The sequence below is a fragment of the Portunus trituberculatus genome, chromosome 33 (genome assembly GCF_017591435.1).
Source record: "Portunus trituberculatus isolate SZX2019 chromosome 33, ASM1759143v1, whole genome shotgun sequence".
NCBI classification, from domain to species: domain Eukaryota; kingdom Metazoa; phylum Arthropoda; class Malacostraca; order Decapoda; family Portunidae; genus Portunus; species Portunus trituberculatus.
The window spans coordinates 12,181,494-12,202,289 of NC_059287.1; the positions used below are offsets into that span (position 1 = coordinate 12,181,494).

Consider the following 20,796-nt stretch of genomic DNA (forward strand, 5'->3'; position numbering starts at 1 on the left):
AGAGACATATAAACAAAATAATTGGAGAAGTATTGAACTTATTGAGGAACATAAGAGTGGCGTTCGTATATCTAGATGAAGAAATGATGAAGAAAATAATTACTGCAATGATAAGACCGAGGCTTGAATATGCAACAATACAGTGGGCTCGAACTTAAAGAAACACATAAGGAAACTAGAGAAAGTACAGAGGGCTGCAACGAAAATGGTGCCTGACTTAAGAGATTTGACTTATGAAGACAGACTGAAAAGAATGCAACTTCCAACCCTGGAAAACAGAAGAAAGGGAGACCTGATAGCAATATACAGAGTGATGATTGGCATGGAAAAAATGGATAGGGAAGATCTGTGTATGTGGAATGGAAGAATGTCGAGAGGGCATGGGAAAAAACTAAAATGGCCACTTATAGGAGAGATGTGAAAAAATATAGCTTCCCTCATAGAAGGGTGGAAGCATGGAATAGTTTAGACGTGAAAGTGGTCAACGCAAGGAATATTCATGATTTTAAGAAAAAGCTGGACATTAATAGATATGGAGACGGGACAACACGAGCATAGCTCTTTTCCCGTATGTTACAATTAGGTAAATACAATTAGGTAAAGGTAAATACACACACACAAACATATGGTTCTACATGACCACAAACTAAATATTTTTGTAACACCAACAATTATTATATATTCTTTAGTTACTTTATAACTGTTAACAATTTCACCTATCTACCTTTAAAATATTAAAGAAACTAAATATGCATACAGTTATAACTAAATATACAACTGTTGCATTTCTTACTATCTTCTACTGCTGCTTTCGTGTTAACTGCTCTTCTGATCTTGCTAACTGTATGCCTCCCGTCCTCCTGCAGCCTCGCTGCACAAGGCTTTCTTAATACTTCCTCTCATCCCTACTCTGTCCAACTCTAATGCAAGGATTAACCAGCACTCTCAATCATTGATAACTTTCTCTGGTAAACTCTGGAACTCACTCCCTACCTGCTTCTGTATTTCCAATTTCTTATGACTTGACTTCATTTAATAGGGAGGTTTTACATTTTTAAATTTTTATTTATTCATTTAGTTATTTATTACTTTTTTGTTAACTCTCTCAGACCTGCAAGAGGACTGGCAACTTAGTGGGCCTTTTTTTTTGTTTCATGTTGCCTTTGGAAAGCTTTACCCTCTAATATATATATATATATATATATATATATATATATATATATATATATATATATATATATATATATATATATATATATATAAAATAAATTAAATAAAAATAAATAAAAAAATAAGAAATATTCAAATCATAACAAAAAACATAAATTTACACTTCCAAATTTTGACACTACAAAGGATTTTAACGAACCGAACTTGAAAAAATAAATTGCACTGTGACAGAAACCCAGAGGAGAGCACACTTCCTTCCCTGCACCCATGGCCACACTACAGGTTTGACTTCATGAGAGGGCGCAGGTACTTGTGGTAAGCCTTGGACACATCTGTCTTGTTGAGGGGGCTTTTCTGGGCCTCCTCATACAGCCTGCAGACAACACAAAGAGAGACAGTAAGTGAAGTGAGATTCTGATTCTGCGTGCCTGCAACACTGAACCTCTGAAACTCAGTTATTTGACCCAGATCTCAATGAAATATATGACATTCAAGATAAGTTGAAATGAAACAAATACTAACATACCACTTTCACTTTCTTGAATGCCTGAAGGTGATGGAATATATAGAATAGGAAGAAGAAAAAGAAAATAAGACATATTGTAAGAACTATCAACAAACTTAAGCCACACCATGTTCAGAGACACAAAAGTTATATGCATATGCACTTGGTAGCACAACTTACAACTTTGACTCAGACCATGAAAAAAGTACATAAATATCACAAACACAACAAATTCTTAAATAACCAAGGTCCTCTTAATATGTAATCTAAAGTGACAAAAGAAACGGTCTGTATTTCTGATTATGAAAGAATACTGTTGTCAAGTTGTCAAATAAAAAAAATAAGGGACAGTACATAACCATCCAAGTCACAACATTGCTACACACTTATACCAGGAACGCAGCTCAGCCTCACCTCTCATATACTCTGCCGTCCCAAGCCCCTAGTGTGGAGCCTAGCAGCTCATCCCGGAAGTCAAATGCGTCCACCAGAGGAACAGCTTGTGGTCGCAGCCTTGTCAGCAACTCACACATTTCCTCCTCTAGCGCTGAGAGATTTGCTGCACTGAGGGTCCCACTCTGAAATGCGTCATGGCCATGAAAACATCATCCTTACTTTATACCCCTTAATGGGAATTACTTCAAAAAGCAAGATTTGCCCTTCTCCCACAGCCTTGCTGCACAAGACTTTTCTTTCTCTCACTCCTATTTTGTTCACCTCTCTAATGCAAGAGTAAACCAGTACTTTCAATTCGTTCATCCCTTTCTCTGGCCTCTGGAACTCCCTACTTAGTTCCATATTCTGATGACCTGAACTCATTTAAGTGTGAGTTCCCAAGATGCTTATTCCATTCTTTTGGCAAAGTTTTTTGGGCCTGCTCAGGAACTGGCATATAAGTGGGTCTTTTTGCTTTATCATATTTGTTGCCCTTGGCCAGATTTCCCCTCTTAAATAAGATAAAAGAACCATCAGCCTCCAGCCGAACAGGTTAGGTTAGGTTAGGTGAGGAGCAAGGACTCACCCTGAGGAAGTGTCCCTGGTTCAGAATAATGTGGTGGATGAGGTACAGGCGACACAGGTTCTGCAGGACACTCTTCACCCCGGCACTGGCAATGATGCTCTCCACTGTGCTCAGGAACTTCTCACACATATAATACCTGGAGTGTAACTAGGAACAGAGGAAGAAAAAAATACATGTATACATATATGAATAATCCACTGTGAATCTTTGCTTTTATGAAGGTGAGAGCTAGATAGGAGGAGGTATATACAAAAAATACACCATGAAGCACTTAATTCAAAGATGCACACAGATAATCTCTTTTCTTTTCACGAAGATGGCTGAACACTAGATAGAGTGTAACTGTAGGAGTTAAGAAAATTACCTATATATAAATAAAACACCATGGATTCATTAATTTGGATTCACACAATTAATCTCTCTTTGCTTTTGCACAAATGGCTGAATGCTACATGAACAATTGACAAATCTTTAAAAGCCACTTCAAAGAGAAAACAATTATCATGCCATTTTGTCAGTGTTTTTGTGTCTGCATCCTGTTACGGCCTGCCCATAACATACTCCACTACCCTAACCTCCTCCGCTTGCTACCTCGTTTGCCACCTCTCCACCTCCCCACCTCCCCTTCCACGTCACCGTCTCATGAACCCTCCACATCACCGTCTTATGAACCCTCCACGTCACTGTCTCATGAAGCCCCGCTACTGTCCCGAAGTTGGATTCACGCGGCCCCATTCGATTCAAGTGGAAGTGTTAAGCAAGCTCCCTGATTTCTGGCAGTCAGTCGAGGTCAAGGCCTCAACCATTGAACACACCGCCTCTTGGACTACCATGGGATCCACATCACCCAGCACTTCACCACTGCGACACCTCATAAGTATCACTTCCCCTCGTCCCGTTTTTTCCACATTGCCTCCATATAGGATTAGTATTATTGTTAGTTATTAAGTTGGGTTCTTTATTATTGTATTTATTTCTGTGTTATATATATATATATATATATATATATATATATATATATATATATATATATATATATATATATATATATATATATATATATGTGTGTGTGTATGTCAGTTTCATGTGTTTCATGTTATATCTACATGTGTATGTCGGTTTCATTGTTATTGGGTTATTAAATAGCTTCTTAAGTGCCCCCTTTGCATTTCCTCACCAGTTGAACCTGCAGAGTTTTCTTTTTTTTTATTGTTATTGTTCACCAGCTCCCCGATGCCAATCTTACCCATTTAACCGGTAAACGTAACAATCCATAAAAGCTTTCTATTACATGATCTAAGTACTATACATCACCTGAATATCAAGTAGTCAAACCTTATCATACTCACAATATCAAAACACAAGCCAAACTGGTAACATGCACACCAAAACTACTATCCTTGCACCATCTGCCACACTGACACAGAAACATGAGAAAACAAAGGAAAGTTGCAAGAAACCACAAGGCCTACACGTGGCATTTCCTGGATCAAACACACTTAGCTATTTCATGCACTGTCTCAATCCATGAAAATGTTTCAATACTACTTAACTCACTAATAATGCGATCATTGAGTCTATTCTATTCATCTACCACTTTATGTGAGAACCAACTCTTTTCAAGCTCTTCCTTTATTACATCTTGTTCCCTCCTGAAAACAGTCCACACCAACATACTCACCTCAGCACAGCGGACTAGTGCCACTGAGCAGCAGTTCCATGCGTGGTGAAAATTCTGCCCTGAGTTGAATCGTCTGTAGAGACGGGATTCTGTCTCCTTCACCAGATTGGCAGATGATATCTTGAAGGCCTCTATCAAAGCTGAAGGCAGATGAAACCTATGAGAGCTTCCTGTCTTGCTAAAAGACCCACACCAAACCATTATATAACTTAAATATATTCTACTCTTACACTGACAGTTATCTAAGACAGAGAGAAATACAAGTGCAATAGTTGTAGATATGATAAGAATTCTTTGCCAGTTGTAGAGATACATTATAACTGAGAGTACTTTACTCATATAACTTTGCAAAATACTTAATCATATAAATCCTAGGGCAGACATTAATATAAGGTCAGTCATTACAGACAACAAAAAATTCCTTGTGAAGTGGCAGATACATCACAACTTTATAATAATTATACTTTTCTCTTGCTCTCACCATTTTGCTCACAACCTCACTCTACACTGCATAACAGACAAACAGAGGGACAGCAGTGCAAACACCCAATAAAAATTTTTACCTAAGTACATGTTTTCCTAAGTACATTTTTCTTACTCTCTTGCTTGCTTATGACTTTGTACTGCCTAGCAGTGTACAGCCTAGAAGGGGCAGAAGAGGGGCAACAGAAGCATGAATCTCTAAACAGGTGGAGGTGCATGAGTGACAGAGTACCTTGATTGGAGAGTGGTGGTGAGTGGTGCATGACTGGTGAAGCAGTGAGGTATTGGACTGACGGCAACACTGGTGAGCCTTCTAAGCCAGCTCGATATGACTTCATGAGATACCTGTCATGGAGCAATGTCATGTAAGTTTGGAGCCTTCACATTAAATATATGAATTATCTCTCTTTAAAGTAATGAACCTTAAAATTTTCAACAACTAAAAACATGAAATATTAACATCAAGAATACAAAAGACATCTGTCTCTAAAGTACTTGAATCTTAAAACTTTCCACAACTAAAGATAAGAAACATCAAGAATATAAATTCTCTCTCTCTCTCTCTCTCTCTCTCTCTCTCTCTCTCTGCTGAAATTTTAAAATTTTTCCACAACCAAAGACATCCAGAATATAAATTACTTATCTCTTTAAAATAATAAAACCTTAAATCTTCCATAAACAAAATATAAACACCAAGAATACAAATAATCTCCCAGTCTCAAGCTCTAAAACCTTCAGATTATCATACACACACACACACCTTAAGAATGCAAGTGTCCCTGCCTCACCTGGCCACCTGGAGCAACAAGACAGTGTTCTCTCCCTCATAGGTGATGGTGCAGGTGGTGCTGGTGTAAAGGGACGGTAACCTGGAGGAGGCAATGTATCCATGTCCACCACAGGCAAGGCGGCACGTCTCTATGCCCTGTGTGCTGTCCTGAGCACTTAGAGCCTTTATCGCACAGGACAGGATGTGAAGCTGACAACAGGCAATGGTTGCTTTATTGGGTTGGGTTACTGGGTTAGTGCAATTATTTGACTTCACTTCCATAAGCTACATAATAAGTTAATCTTTTCCTTGCAATACATTTTTTTTTTTTTTTTAATGTTAAGGCCTATAGCACCTGTAGGCACAATTGAAGAGTGTGTGGGAAGCGCTGTTCAGCTTCCACCCATTAGTGGCACAGGCAATTTTATTTATAGTGGTACCCATATTAGGACCCATATCACCACCCAAGCTCATCTTGGGTCTAACCAACTAGAACCTGGGAACCATGGTGACATGTAGGTAACTTTACACCACTCGACAAATGGCAAAGTGTTTATTGCTTTAAGGCTGTACGTAGTGGGATTCGAACGTATGCGTGGACGTCTGCCCGATCCCACGCTAACCATCTTATCCACTATGCCACCGCCTCCCTAACAATTCACATTACAAGTAGTAGTTTCTACAATCTTTTAGACTACCAGGATAAAAGAAAAGAAAATTAAATGAATGAATAAATTAATAAACAAAATACATAAAACAGTAAAAAAGAGTAGATTATTCGATGTCACAACAGTAAAATGACCTCAAGATGGTTTACAATTAAGAAAACATATCAAACAGCAATAAAAGGATCAATACACTGAACAAACTACCTCCATCACCTCACCTCAGGCAAAAACTCCACATTGCCCTTGCTGATGTCAGCGGCCACCTGGCGCTGCATCCTAATCACACTGCTGGCTGAGAAGAGGATGGCAAACACTGAGGCGAGGTGAGGCAGCAACTTGTACTGCTGTGTCTGGTACTCCAGGATCTGTGGCTCTGGCTTCCTGGGACAGCAGGAATTATGGGCTAGGTCAAATAAATAAATAAGTTGATATATGTGATAAAATATAAAGTATAAATAAATGAATAAAGAAATAATAATAATAACCAAAGGAAAAGGGGACAAATGAGTGTTTATGTACAGTGAAGAGTACAGTATGCACAGAAAGTCCTGACGCTGCCTGAAATAAAAAAAAAAACATTGTTTATGGTTTGCTGGGAGAATGGTATGTACATAAACAAAAACATGCATTGAACCACTTAGTATTTAGCTGCATTCCCTTTCATTTTTACAATATCCTGAATGCATTTGGGGAAACTGGATGGAAGGTTTTGCAGGTAAGTTCGTGAAAAACTGACCCACAGTTGCTTGATTGCATTTTCAAGTTTGGTTAGTGATGACGTATCCATACCATGCAGCTGTCTCTTCAAGTACACTCATACCATGCAGCTGTCTCTTCAAGTACAGTCATACCATGCAGTTGTCTCTTCAAGTACAGTCATACCATGCAGCTGTCTCTTCAAGTACATTCATAAACTTTCTATAGGATTGATATCTGGACTATTGCCAGGCCAATCACCAATGAAGGGAACCTCACAGTCAGTCAGCCACTGCTTAACAGATTTAGTAACATGTGCAGGAACAGAATCCTGCACAAACACTTTAGTTTGTGTTTTTTCAAAGGAATGTAACAAGGCATCAACAAAAAGTTCTTAATAATTGTGATGGTTCACTTCAACATTAGCAGGAAGAATAATTAAATTACCAACACCATAGTATCTAAAGCAGCCCCAAACCATAAGTGATGCTGGGTGCTTCACGAACTTGGAGGTGTATTTAGGATCCAAGGGATCACTGCCTGGCTTTCGGTAAATTCATGATTATGGTGTCACAGTAAAAGTGAAAGCTGCCTTATCCCTCCAGAGCACCATCTTCAATTGCTCCTCACTCCAGAGTAGGTATTTTTTGCAAAATTTTACTCTTCTTCTTAACAGAGATTTCTTGGAAGCATGGTAACATTTGTAGACCAAGTCATGTGCAAAATGTTCTGCACACTCCTCACAGACACATGGTCCAATAGCTGTGGGTTTTTTTCTTTGATTTTCTGTGCAGTCAGCCTTGGTTCTTTAGCAATCATTCTAGTGATAGATGCACAGGTCTTTAAAGTGCTCTTAAGAGGCCTACCAGACTGGGGAAGTGGGATGAGTGCAACAGCTTCATTTGCTTCCTTGAAATGCTTTACCAAGCACGTATTGTTTCAGCTTAACACCTATTTGACTGGAAATATATGGGAGATCATGACCAGTCTTGTATAAAGTGAACACCTCCTTCCATTTGTCCCTACTTGTAGTCAATTTGGGCATGTTGAGGTGGGAGGAAGCAAAATAATAGTGCAATTAGCCTACAACTGACACATCAGACAAGCAGTCCATCTTAGGCAGCTGAACAGCTGAGGTAACTCAGACACTGGTGACTGTGTCTCAGGGAGCATAGAAGGTTGCCAGTTAGTAGTGCACAAGCGTCAGAACATACTGTGGTCCCAGGAAGACACTTGTGAGCCTCCTCCACTTACCACAAAAAGAAATGACATTAGCCCCATGGCATCAGGTCTTTCCACACATAATGTAATGGGTTCGGTTGTAATAAGAAATAAACAAGCAAATAAATGTACTAACTATAAAGTAAAGAAATTAATACACAAATAATAATAATAATAATAATAATAATAATAATAATAATAATAATAATAATAATAATAATTATTATTATTATTATTAATAATAATAATAATAATAAAAATAAAAATAATAATAATAATAATAATAATAATAATAATAATAATATTATTATTATAATAATAGTATTAATAATAATAAAAATAAAAATAATAATAATAATAATAATAATAATAATAATAATAATAATAATAATAATAACAACAATAATAATAATAATAATAACAATAATAATAATAATAAAAGGAAAGGAGAGAAATCAGTGTTTATGTACAGTGCTTTACAGTGTATAAGGGTAAGAAAAAAAATGTTTTGAGACAAATAATAACAAGAGAGAAATGATCAAAGAATAACCGTATTCGATGGTTCATAAGATGCACCTTTTCTCCCCAAAAATCTCAGGAAATAAGCCTGCGTCCAATGAGGCCAAGGTTCAGGATTAAGGCAGTGATTGGTGGTAAGTCTGTGGCAACAGAGGCTCTAATATCAAACCCCGGACAGTTTTGCATATTTAAACAAAGTGATGATTGGTACTACACCATAAAACAACTCTTTTTTTCAATGTAATAATATGTAATACGTCATACTTACCAGTATTTCACACAGAATGACACTAGTCAGAAAGAATTTGCCTAAGTGACCATACACCACATGAACCAAATCAAAGCACGCAATCGGTGATCTTCATCTTAACACAGGCAAGCTTCACTACATTCCTTACAGTGTAATGCTGTTACTCCTTGAGGTACGACACACTTTCGTACAATTGAAATTTCACCTATCTTTTAACATTCTTATCTTGCATTCATATAAAAAAATGATAATAGAAAAAGAAAAATCATGATTATTAGCAATGTAATCTCTCACAGTCAGTGCTAAAGCCATATGCCAGGTACATTTTTACACCTCACAACAAGATTGGTATGTAGACTACTAGCAAATATTAAGTTTTTAAATACAAAATACTGGGATCTAATAATGATCTAAATGATTGTGAGAGTTTTCAAATTTCCAATAAAATCCTTCACTTCATATTCAGAGCTTAAATCCGCTCATTTACCTTTCTTTTTCATTTCAATGTCTGCCAAACCTGGTTGCGTCTTATGAGCCCATGCGTCTTATGAGCCATGAAATGTGGTAAATGACGTAGATTGTAAGAGCAAATAAGGTCCATCTTCATATCTTACCCTGGCACAAGCTCTGACTGGTGACGCACAGCTGAGTAACGTGTTGCTATGGTTACAGCACATGCTAGTTTCTTGCTGCAGCCGTAAGCAATGGCCACTCGCGTCCACACCATCGTGCCATAGGACAGCTTGTTGTGAATTGGCTTGATGTACGAACCATCCTTAGATATGAGAAAAATTATGTACTAGGAGCTGACAAGACTGTGACTGTTTGAAGCTAGTAAAGATGACCCTAACAATTATTGGAGAAGTGTTAGAATTCAGTGCACAAGACTGTACAAACTATCCTGAGTGAAAAGAACAGTTGTGTGGTCAGAGCTAACAAGATTGTAGCTGTATGAAGCTAGCAAGGTTGACTGTAACAACTATTGACAAATGAGTGTACTATTTAGAATTCTGTGAGCAAGATTGTTCCCCTAAATTCACTTTCACTAAAATATGCGACAATGAGAAAAGTACTACACTGTAAATTAAGGAAATATGTAGAATACTCTAATACCTAATGCTATTTTGGTTTAATTTAGAATCATATAACCTTCAAGTATCTAAATAGCTTTTTATCAAATACACAAAACCTTAATTCTATCATACCTCAAATCCAAAACACTTTAGAATGACTGCATGGGAATGAAAAGAACTCCAGTTACTCAATCAATACGAAAAACAAGTTACAAAAAATTGATCAAAGCTTCACCAAATAAAACAACAGAACTGTCTCACAATACTTGACAGGTGGCCTCCAATCTGTATGTGTGTATTGCTACAGTGACAAGAAAGTGAATCCCAGTAAAAATTACTCACAATTTGATCACCTTGTCTCTGTTAGTAATATAAATGTGTCACCAACAACAGTCTCTCCAAGCTAACTCTTCCTGCCTTCAGCTCAATGTTTCAGTGTTTTTATGATGCTCTGAAGCTTGGCATGCCACTGGGATGAGTTGTAAATATCACTGAACACATTATATTTACTGGCCACACCACCAAAAACTCCTTTCCAATTCACTTCTTGGAAAACTGCAAGATATTTTTGTAACCTTGATAAACTTTCACTAACAACCTCTTCAAACACAAAGAATAACCCCTCACCTCCAGAACTTGTGAATGCCTCATGAGCAGGTTGGTGCGAGGGATGCGGCAGTGGTCAAACCTGAGGTAGCCGTTGTCCTGACTGTTGATGCCCAGCCGAGGACCAATCTCGCCCAGAATAATGCCTGCAAGATTATGACGGGAATTGAAACGCTGTTCAGTCATGGATAATGGATATTGAGAACACAGCAATCAAAAGAGTAACAATGAAAAGTATGTGCTGTGGAAGTAAAAATGAAAAGTATTTTTTTTCTCTCTTTATGCTATGGCCTATAGTGCCTGTAGGTATACTTGAAGAGTATGTATAGGAAGTGCTGTTCAGCTTCCACCCATTAGTGGCACAGGCAATTTTATCTATAGTGCTGTGGAAGTATATGTTGTGGAACCTATAGAAAAAAATTATACATGGAGTATGCAGTGGGGGAGAAAGCACAAAGAAAGCATGTATGATAGATGTGGCATGAGCACCTGTACAGTGTAGAGTCATTAGACAAGTGATGTCATATATGAAATGTAGCACAATGAGATGGTTGGGCAAAGCTCAGACTTAAAAAAAATTCAAATAGAAAGCATGCATAGATGAAGTGAAAGATGCTAACAATACAAGAAGGGTAGTTGGAAGAGGGATTGAAAGGATAAAGGAGTACATGTGTGGAAGAGGTGTCAGTGCTAGGAAGAAAGTGTTTGGATAAGGAAAGGTGGAAGCCCTTCTGCCATCACCTGTTCTTGGAGAATGCTAACAACACAATGGAGGGAAAGACAAAACTAATGAAAGATTACTGAAATCATTCTTAACTCTCTCCCAAATAGGAGGTTCTTTAGAGCCAATTTGGCCCTGTGTGGAGAGGTTAATTTACTGTGTGCTTATCCCTGTCCAAGGAATCAGAGGAATGATCATTTTCCCTGTAGCAATCACTGTGGATCAAAGGACACTGAGGTTTAGAAGCAGACATTGCTGTGATGAAAGGAGACTTATAGACCCAAACATTTATACAGATATGTGAAATTATCAGCAAAATGCAAGTAAACTATACATGTCATCTACACTCTAGAGTGCATCAATTATAGATGCCACATGCCCTCTAGGAATTAAGATTGGGTTAGGTTGAGTTAGATATTAAAAACTACAACATTCACTCTCTCACCAGGCAGAGAACGGTGTGTGTCGTAGTCCCTTAGCTGCACAAAGAAGGGGTGTGGCCCGTGACACTTGCCCTGCGTGTACAACTGTGCCATCACAATTGCCGTGTTGCTTGTCTTGCCCACTTGTGTGTTAGGATGGAAAGCACAGTGATAGGAGAGACATCATATGCAGAACTTTATTCATACTGCAATCTCTCTCTCTCTCTCTAAACTATCATTGGAATCACAAAAACACTCTTAAAATCCTCAATAATTTGAACCTAATTATGTTAGAGATGTAAAATTTTTGTTAGAATATAAAAAATAATTCTAAAAACTATCCTTCACAGTCCAATAACTTCCACCAAATATTTCTTACGAGTGGTTTAATGAAAAACATGGCCTTTGAAAGTAAATTAACGTATCTCTTTTTTAGATGTCAATAGAATCATGAAAACATCCTTACAAGCCCAATAACTTCCACCACAAATCTCCTACAAGTGGCCCACAAAGACACAGAGAATACATCCCTTAGTGATGAGTTAATGCACCACTGGGACACACAGCCTTACATCCTCCAGGCCACCACTTGGTAGATGTGATGGTTGGGGAGTGGAGCACAAATTCCTTGGTGTCTGGGTCATAGGTAGCTGTGGTCTCCAGTCCTCTCAAGAAAGTCCCATGACCCATCTCAGTCTGAAAACATCACCCTTACTTTACACACCTCAATGGAAATTACTTCAAAGAGTGAGATCTCCCTTCCTCCCACAGCCTCGTTGCGCAACACTTTCTTCTTTCCTCAGCCCTATTCTGTCCACCTCCTATTGCAAGAGTTAACCAGTACTCTTATTCATTCATTCATTCATCATCAGAGTTTATCAAGGCAGAAGTTATCTGAGATGACATTTTCATAGTGGAAGAATCTTGAATTTACATAGACACCATGCAAGAGTTAACCAGTACTACTCTCAATCATTCATCCCTTCCTCTGGCAAACTCTGGAACTCCCTGCCTGTTTATGTATTTCCATCATTCTATGACCTGAATCCATTTAAGAGATAGATTTCAAGACATTTATCTCATTCTTTTGGCTAACTTTCTTGGACCTGCTCAGAGACTGGCATTTTTGTTGCCTTTGGCCAGATTAGCCTCTTAAATAAAAAAAGAGAAATAAAGGCTTCAATGGTACCTAAATCCATTTCCTTCCAACCTGTGCATAAGTGCCAATTATCCTGTTCTTCTCAGCAAGGTGGAGCCATTGCTGCTGCTGCTCAGGGCTGGCCAGGCTTGTCAGTGCATTGGAGAACATGGACAGGTGCACGCCGAAAGGATTACCGTCCTTCAGCATGCTGGAGATCTGAGTAGTGTTGGCCTCCCTGGGTAATGCAAATCTGTCACTCAAACTGTTCTAATTATAATGGAAGTTACATTCTGTATATTTAAACAAAGGCAAAAAAAGGATTAGCAACAACTTACACATATAATTCACCTCACACACACACACACACACACACCGATATGAAGAAGGAAAATGAAGTACTGACATAGAAGAGAAGATTGCTGAGAAAGTGGTGAAGGTTATTAAGTCAAATGAGACATTGGTGAGGAAACTGTAGACAAAAAGAGATGTGTGGTGATATTTGGTGTGGAGGAGGATAAGACACCGAGTAAAATGGAGAGAGAAAAACATAAAAAGGTGATAAATAATATCATTAATGTGGTGCAGGAGGAGGAAAAGACCTAGTACAAGAAATAGAGGACTTCCATAGAATTGGAAAGTTCACAAGAGAAGGTATGAGGCCAATAAGAATCAAACTTAAGTCACAAAAGGATGTAGATGAATTGGTGGAGAAGTCATGGAGGCTAGCCCAGCAGGAAACAACAAGGAAGATTTGGTTGAGAAGAGATCTCGGTGAAAAGGAAGAGAAATGTTAAATGAGTTGAGAAAGGAGGCTTTGAAAAAAATGAAGAGAGGACAGAAGAGGAGAAGAAAGAGTTTTCTGGAGAATCTTGGATATGAGACTGAGGAAGTGGTTCATAACCCAGAAAAGTACAGCAAGAAAGGACTAAAGAAACTTACGTATGAGCGAATGTAATGTATTCCAACATAAATGGAGTGATATCGGGATTTTAGAACTCAACGATTACTTGAGGACAAGAACCCAGATATTGTGGGTCTTACTGAAACAAAACTGAGAGAGGAGAAGACCTGATGATGGTTGGAGAAGGAAATATAATGTTTGGAAAAGAAATAGAGTAGGTAAGATGGGAGGAGGAGTGATGTTGCTGGTTAAAAAGATATAAAGGTGGATCAAGTGAAAGAAGGTATGGGAAAGGCAGAAGTGCTAAAGATCAGAGCAGAAACTAATGAAGGAAAAAGAGGCACTACATAGTGGTGTACGTACCACCTAAGACAAATGCATGGTCAGTACAGGAATATGAAGAAATGATAAGTGATACAGGAACATGTCTGGAAGAAATGTTGGGTGGCTGTGAACGAACTATAATGATGGGAGATTTTAATTGTAAAGAGGTGTGTTGGGAGGACTGGTCAATGGAAGGATCAGAGACAACATGGGAAATACACTATTGACACTGGCAATGGAAAATGTGTTAACTCAGTGGGTCAAAGAAGATACTAGGTTTGGAGGAGAGGGAGCATCGTCAAGACTGGACTTGGTCTTTAGTACAGAGCCAATGGTCATTGAGGAGATGAGGGTGGAGTGCCCTTTAGCAAAGAGTGATCATGCAGTTTTGGAGTTCAAGGTGATAGATGAAGAGAAATCTAGAAGAAATGAAGAATATAAAGTGGGAAGATGGAATTATGCCAAGACAGATTTTGGAAACCTAAAGAAATTCTTTCAAGAGACAAATTGGATGAAATTCAAGAGTGCTAAGGAGCAAATGAAAAGTGGAAGGAATTTATAAAAATATACAAAGAAGGTGAGAAAAATTTGTACCAATAAGACAACATAGAGAAGTTGGAAAGCAGGACTGGTTTAACGATAGATGTGAAAAGGCTAGAACAAGAAAAGAGGATGCATGGAAGAGGTGGAGAAGGAAAAGACGGATTAAGCAGTGGGAAAGTTACAAAAGAGCAAGAAATGAATATGTGTTGATTAGAAGAGAAGAAAGAAAGAAACAAGAAAAGGATATAATTGATAAATGTAAAGACCAACCAAGGCTTTTTACAGACATGTGAACAACAACATCAAAAATAGAAAGTATTGAAAGTTTAGAAGTAAATGGAGTATGCAGTGAAGATCCCAGGAAATGGCAGAGGCTATGAATGGATGCTTTCGGAAGGTATTCACAAAGGAGACTGCTTTTGACAAACCACTGGTAATGGAACAGAAAGGGATTATGAAGGAGTTTCAAGTAACTGTGGAGGAGATCAAGAATATGATGGGGAGTTTAGAAGTGAGAAAAGCTGTGGGACCTGATGGGGTATCAGGATGGATTTTAAGAGAATGCAGGGAGCAACTGGCAGAAAAAGTTTGTGAAGTAATTGATGCCTCATTAAGGGAAGGTGTAGTGCCCCAAGACTGGAAAAGAGCTAACATTGTCCCAATCTATAAATCAGGTAACAAGAGAGACCCATTGAACTATAGACCAGTGTCACTTACAAGTGTGGTAGCTAAGATGTGTGAGAGGGTGGTGAAGAATAGATGGACAGACTTCTTGGAGAAAAATGACATACTTTGTGAGTGTCAATTTGGTTTTAGAAAAGGGCGTTCATGCACGACAAACCTGATATGTTACTATTCGAGGGTGATAGATGTAATACAGGAAAGAGATGGTTGGGCTGATGGAATATATCTGGATTTAAAAAAGGCCTTTGATAAGGTACCACACCGGAGACTGATCTGGAAACTTGAAATGGTAGGAGGAGTGCATGGCAGTTTACTAAAATGGATGGAAGACTTTTTGGTAGGAAGAGAAATGAGAACAATAATTAAGGACAGACCATCAGAATGGGGCTTGGTGGAGAGTGGAGTTCCACAGGGATCAGTGTTGGCACCAGTAATGTTCGCGGTCTACATAAATGACATGGTGGATGGGGTGTCCAGTTATGTGAGCCTATTTGCAGACGATGCAAAATTGTTAAGAAAAGTGAGATGTGACAAAGATTGCGAACTACTCCAGGAAGACTTGGACAGAATATGGAAATGGAGCTGTACATGGCAAATGGAGTTCAACACGACAAAATGCAAGAAAATAGAGTTTGGCAAGAGTGAAAGAAGAATCAGGAGTATGTACAAGATAGGAAATGAAGACATAAAACCAGTCATGAAGAAAAAGACCTTGGGGTGACAATTACCAATGACCTATCGCCAGAGAGACATATAAACAAAATAATTGGAGAAGTATTGAACTTATTGAGGAACATAAGAGTGGCGTTCGTATATTTAGATGAAGAAATGATGAAGAAAATAATTACTGCAATGATAAGACCGAGGCTTGAATATGCAACAATACAGTGGGCTCGAACTTAAAGAAACACATAAGGAAACTAGAGAAAGTACAGAGGGCTGCAACAAAAATGGTGCCTGACTTAAGAGATTTGACTTATGAAGACAGACTGAAAAGAATGCAACTTCCGACCCTGGAAAACAGAAGAAAGGGAGACCTGATAGCAATATACAGAGTGATGATTGGCATGGAAAAAATGGATAGGGAAGATCTGTGTATGTGGAATGAAAGAATGTCGAGAGGGCATGGGAAAAAACTAAAATGGCCACTTATAGGAGAGATGTGAAAAAATATAGCTTCCCTCATAGAAGGGTGGAAGCATGGAATAGTTTAGACGTGGAAGTGGTCAACGCAAGGAATATTCATGATTTTAAGAAAAAGCTGGACATTAATAGATATGGAGACGGGACAACACGAGCATAGCTCTTTTCCCGTATGTTACAATTAGGTAAATACAATTAGGTAAATACCCGGTAGCTCAGTGGTTAGAGCGCTGGCTTCACAAGCCAGAGGACCAGGGTTCGATTCCCCGGCCGGGTGGAGATATTTGGGTGTGTCTCCTTTCACGTGTAGCCCCTGTTCACCTAGCAGTGAGTAGGTACGGGATGTAAATCGAGGAGTTGTGACCTTGTTGTCCAGGTGTGTGGTGTGTGCCTGGTCTCAGGCCTATCCGAAGATCGGAAATAATGAGCTCTGAGCTCGTTCCGTAGGGTAACGTCTGGCTGTCTCGTCAGAGACTGCAGCAGATCAAACAGTGAACACACACACACACACGAACAATCGAGCAATAGAATAATTGATGAGGTACAAGAGAGAGATGGATGGGTTGACATGGTGTATCAAGATATTACAAAGGCTATCAACAGAGTACCACATAGCAGACTCTTATGGAAAATAGAATACAATGGAGAAATACAGGCAAGCATCTTAAACTGGATGATGAACTACTTAACAGATAGGGAAATGAAGACAATGATAAGAGACACCCCATCAATTTGGAACACAGTTTCTAGTGGCATACCACAGGGTTCAATGCTGGTACCAATTATGTTCCAAGTATATATTGCAAGAGAGTTTGAATAGCTACATAAATTTGTTTGCAGTTGATGCAAAACTCTTGAGAGTAATAAGGAACAATGGAATTGCAGAAAGATACTGACAAGATCTGGGAATGGAGCCAAAAGTGGAAATTAGAATTTAAAACCAGGAAATGCCATGTGATGGAAATGGGTAAAAGTAATAGAAGACCTATGTGGGTATATAAAATAGGAGAAGAGATTATAATGAAAAAGGGAGAAGAGAAAGACCTGGGGGTGATTATACAAGATACCCTGACTCCAGAAAGACACATAAATGGGTTATTTGCTTCAACTTACAAGATACTAACAAATATCAGGGTGGTGTTCACTTACATGGATAAGAGTATGATGAAAAAGATCATAACCACTATGATAAGATCTAGACTAGAACATGAAGCAGTGGTGTTGTCACCATACAGGCAAAAGGACATCAGGTAACTGGAAAGAATCCAAAGGACTCCTACAAAGATGGTGCCAGAAATAAAGGATCTTCCTCTATGAAGGAAAATTGAAGGAAATGGAACTACCAACTTTGAAAGATAGACAGGAGAATGGAGATCTAATAACAATGTATAAGTTAGTAAACTGTATGAAATAGATGGACAAGACCTGGCATCACTGACAGAGGATGGAGATAGACGAAAAAGAAACACTCCAAGATCATGAAAAGTCAGTGTTACAAAGTTTAGTTTTCCACACAGGATGGTGGACATCTGGCAAGGATTGAGTGAAGAGGTTGTAGCAGCAGAAAGTGTGCACAAATTCAAAGAAGAGCCAGATAAATGTACATATGGAGACAGGTCACTTGAACCCTGTAATATATGTACAACTACGGAAATATAATTAGGTAAATACACACACCTTGGAGAGATGTTATGCTCCTCTAGTTTTCTCACCAGGTGTGTCACTTTGCGCACCTCATTAGTGTATAGGTCTTCATGGCTCAGGTACTCAGGGGGAACCTCGTCCTTAAAAGCCGGATCACTACATATCAAGTGCTCTGTGAAATGATTGACTGTGTTAGGTATATTGTGGTGGTTAACACTGAGACATCACTATGGAGGTCAAAGGCAAACTGAGAAAGATTCCTTCCTCTCACCAATCTTACGGCGTCGAGCTGTCACCTCCTTTCCGCCATCAAAAATATTGGTCAGCTCCTCCACATCAAAGGAGCACTGAGCTCGCTCCCACCTCAGCTCCTCAACACAGTCCTGGAGATCCTTTTTCTCAGTCATGGTGCCTCAGCCTGCAGAAAATATCTGTATGTGACGTGTGATAATCTTGCACTTCTTTCCTCTCACTGTGATTTGCTTAGTGTGTCACATTTGTAAGATGCCTAACTAGGTAGTACACAATTCACTACAGGAATATTAAGCATGTATTATGCTTCTTTTAAAGTACCAGTAGGCATTTCATTCCTCTCATCTGGTTCTCTTCCAAGAAATTTCAGTCAATAAATATCCATCTTAACTTCTCAATAAAAAAAAATATATCAATATTTAGCTTGCAGCAGCTACAGGTATTTTACCTCCTATATTTAGCCCTCAGCTGAGAAAGTAATATACAAAAAATTATGCTCAGTGTTCAAATACCAGACTTAATTGGTGCTGCAGTAGTATTTATCTGAAGGCATTGCCATGATATGTCAAGGCCCAGATATGACGCATGAGAGGCCTGCCCATAACAGTGACCTACTGCCTGTAAGGACGCATTACTTTGGAGGAACAGAACCCTTAGCCAGCCAGAGCAAACAAGTGGAGGAAGCAATGGAGTGACAGGAAGAACAACTTTCAAGATTGCAAGTGGGCAGCCCCTCGAGATGTACTCTCTGTCCCACTTGCGTCCAACAGTTCAGGTCCAGCCTGATTCATACTTTCACCAAATTTGAGTCAAGGTTGCTGCTTTTCCCACCAGTGTTCTGAGTCCATATCATATCTTATCACTAACAAAGAACAATAATTGATAAGGAACCTGAAAATCAAGATACATGTATATCAGGGAAGACACCATTCCACACTAGCAAAAAAGTATCTTTTCATTAGTTTCTTAGCGTAATCTTATCTGTCCTGTTTTAGCATAACACAAAGGCTGTTTCCCATTAGGCTTTGAATTCAATATTTTGATATAACAGTTCAATTTAAGGTTTAAAGATGCTATAAGGAAATAGGAGAGGTAAAGATATGAACGTTACATTTTATTCACTATTGTTTTGGATAATTACTTTCCCAATAGCAGCTCCTCTTGCACCAGCTAAATTATGGGCATAAGGAAACGAACCCTCAGTGTACAATACATGTGTGGGTGTGTGTATTTTGGGGTGACGCATGGTTACAATACAGCGCTGTAGTGCATTTTGCGCTGCATCATAATTTCAAGTTCATACTAACAAGGCCCATTAGGAGGGAAAGTGTAATGCATGTTTTAGTATTTTGGCTTCCAGTGTTTTATTGTATCTCTTTCATTCAGCTAATGAATGCTGCTCTTATAATGATGTTTTACAATATTCGGTTAGGTTAGAAATTTTCCATTTTCAAAATTTCTCATAGCTATGTTGAAATTTGACAATTTGGCTTCCACAACCCTAAAAGTTTAGTTTCTCATCAGGTCCACAAGCTTGTTGAGCAAAGGGCTTCCTCTTGGAGTATCTGTTCCTAAATGGGTGGGATTTCAGACAGGAGGTCTCCTTTAGCTTGTAAATTCCCGTGAATAGTGCATAGTGTATAAAAAAAAAAAAAATAGCAATGCTAGTGACCTCAAGAGGTTAGGGTTGCACAGTCGGGGCATGGAGGGGAGGATATTCCCTGTGATTTTCCCTTTTCTTTTGATTTTTCTCAAACAAGCATTTTTCTCCTGTGACTGTTAGTGTCCCAAATTTGGTGTATTTGGCCTCCAAAAACTAAAATCAACGAATTAAATAATCAACCATTGCCTATTGACTTAATCTAACTGTGAGCCAAGTGCTTAATATTTATTTAACATAAATTTCATGAAATATAAAATATAAATAAATGCTCACGTCAGCTCCTCTGCCCTGCGTGTGTCAGCCTAACCTCGCAATACGTGAAGACTGATGAGTCGGACAATGAAATGCACCGTCACCAAGTCAAGAGTGTTATCACCATTACACACGACATTACAATACATTAGCCCCAAACAACAAAATGATCTCCTTTTAGCCACAGCATTATTGGCTACGACTACCTTAAACTACAGCAGCTGCTTGATAATTAGGAAATAGCAAGCATACAATGGCCAATACATTTCACTTATATAATACAGTAATAACGGGTCTGCCTTGACTGACTGGCGAGCACAGACAAGTTACAGCTGATTGCAGGCAGATTTCCTTCCCGCCGATAGAGACCGCGGGATTTTCTATTTATTCCTTCTTGTCTGATTTCATACCATTGACAAGATCCCGAACCATATTGAAAAGTGG

At 38.7% G+C, this 20,796-nt stretch overlaps 1 protein-coding gene across 6 annotated transcripts; it reads right to left on the reverse strand.

Annotated features, from left to right (window-relative positions):
- Nucleotides 1-1,212: 1,212 nt before the first annotated feature.
- Nucleotides 1,213-20,736, reverse strand: LOC123512291 (peroxisomal acyl-coenzyme A oxidase 1-like). 6 transcript variants are annotated; one of them, XM_045268619.1, is made up of 15 exons: nt 20,662-20,736; nt 18,457-18,603; nt 18,219-18,357; nt 13,016-13,181; nt 12,378-12,501; nt 11,829-11,948; nt 10,684-10,808; nt 9,598-9,758; nt 6,516-6,678; nt 5,649-5,839; nt 5,093-5,205; nt 4,378-4,517; nt 2,697-2,843; nt 2,090-2,253; nt 1,213-1,543 (listed from the first exon to the last, which is right to left on the reverse strand). In XM_045268619.1, exons 2-15 carry the CDS (start codon nt 18,590-18,592, stop codon nt 1,447-1,449), a joined length of 1,986 nt encoding a protein of 661 aa, XP_045124554.1. In that variant the 5' UTR covers nt 18,593-18,603; nt 20,662-20,736; the 3' UTR covers nt 1,213-1,446. The 6 variants fall into 6 exon arrangements, with proteins under 6 accessions (XP_045124554.1, XP_045124550.1, XP_045124555.1 ...); XM_045268615.1 differs by having other exon boundaries at nt 20,559-20,713; XM_045268620.1 differs by having other exon boundaries at nt 20,556-20,711.
- Nucleotides 20,737-20,796: the final 60 nt, after the last annotated feature.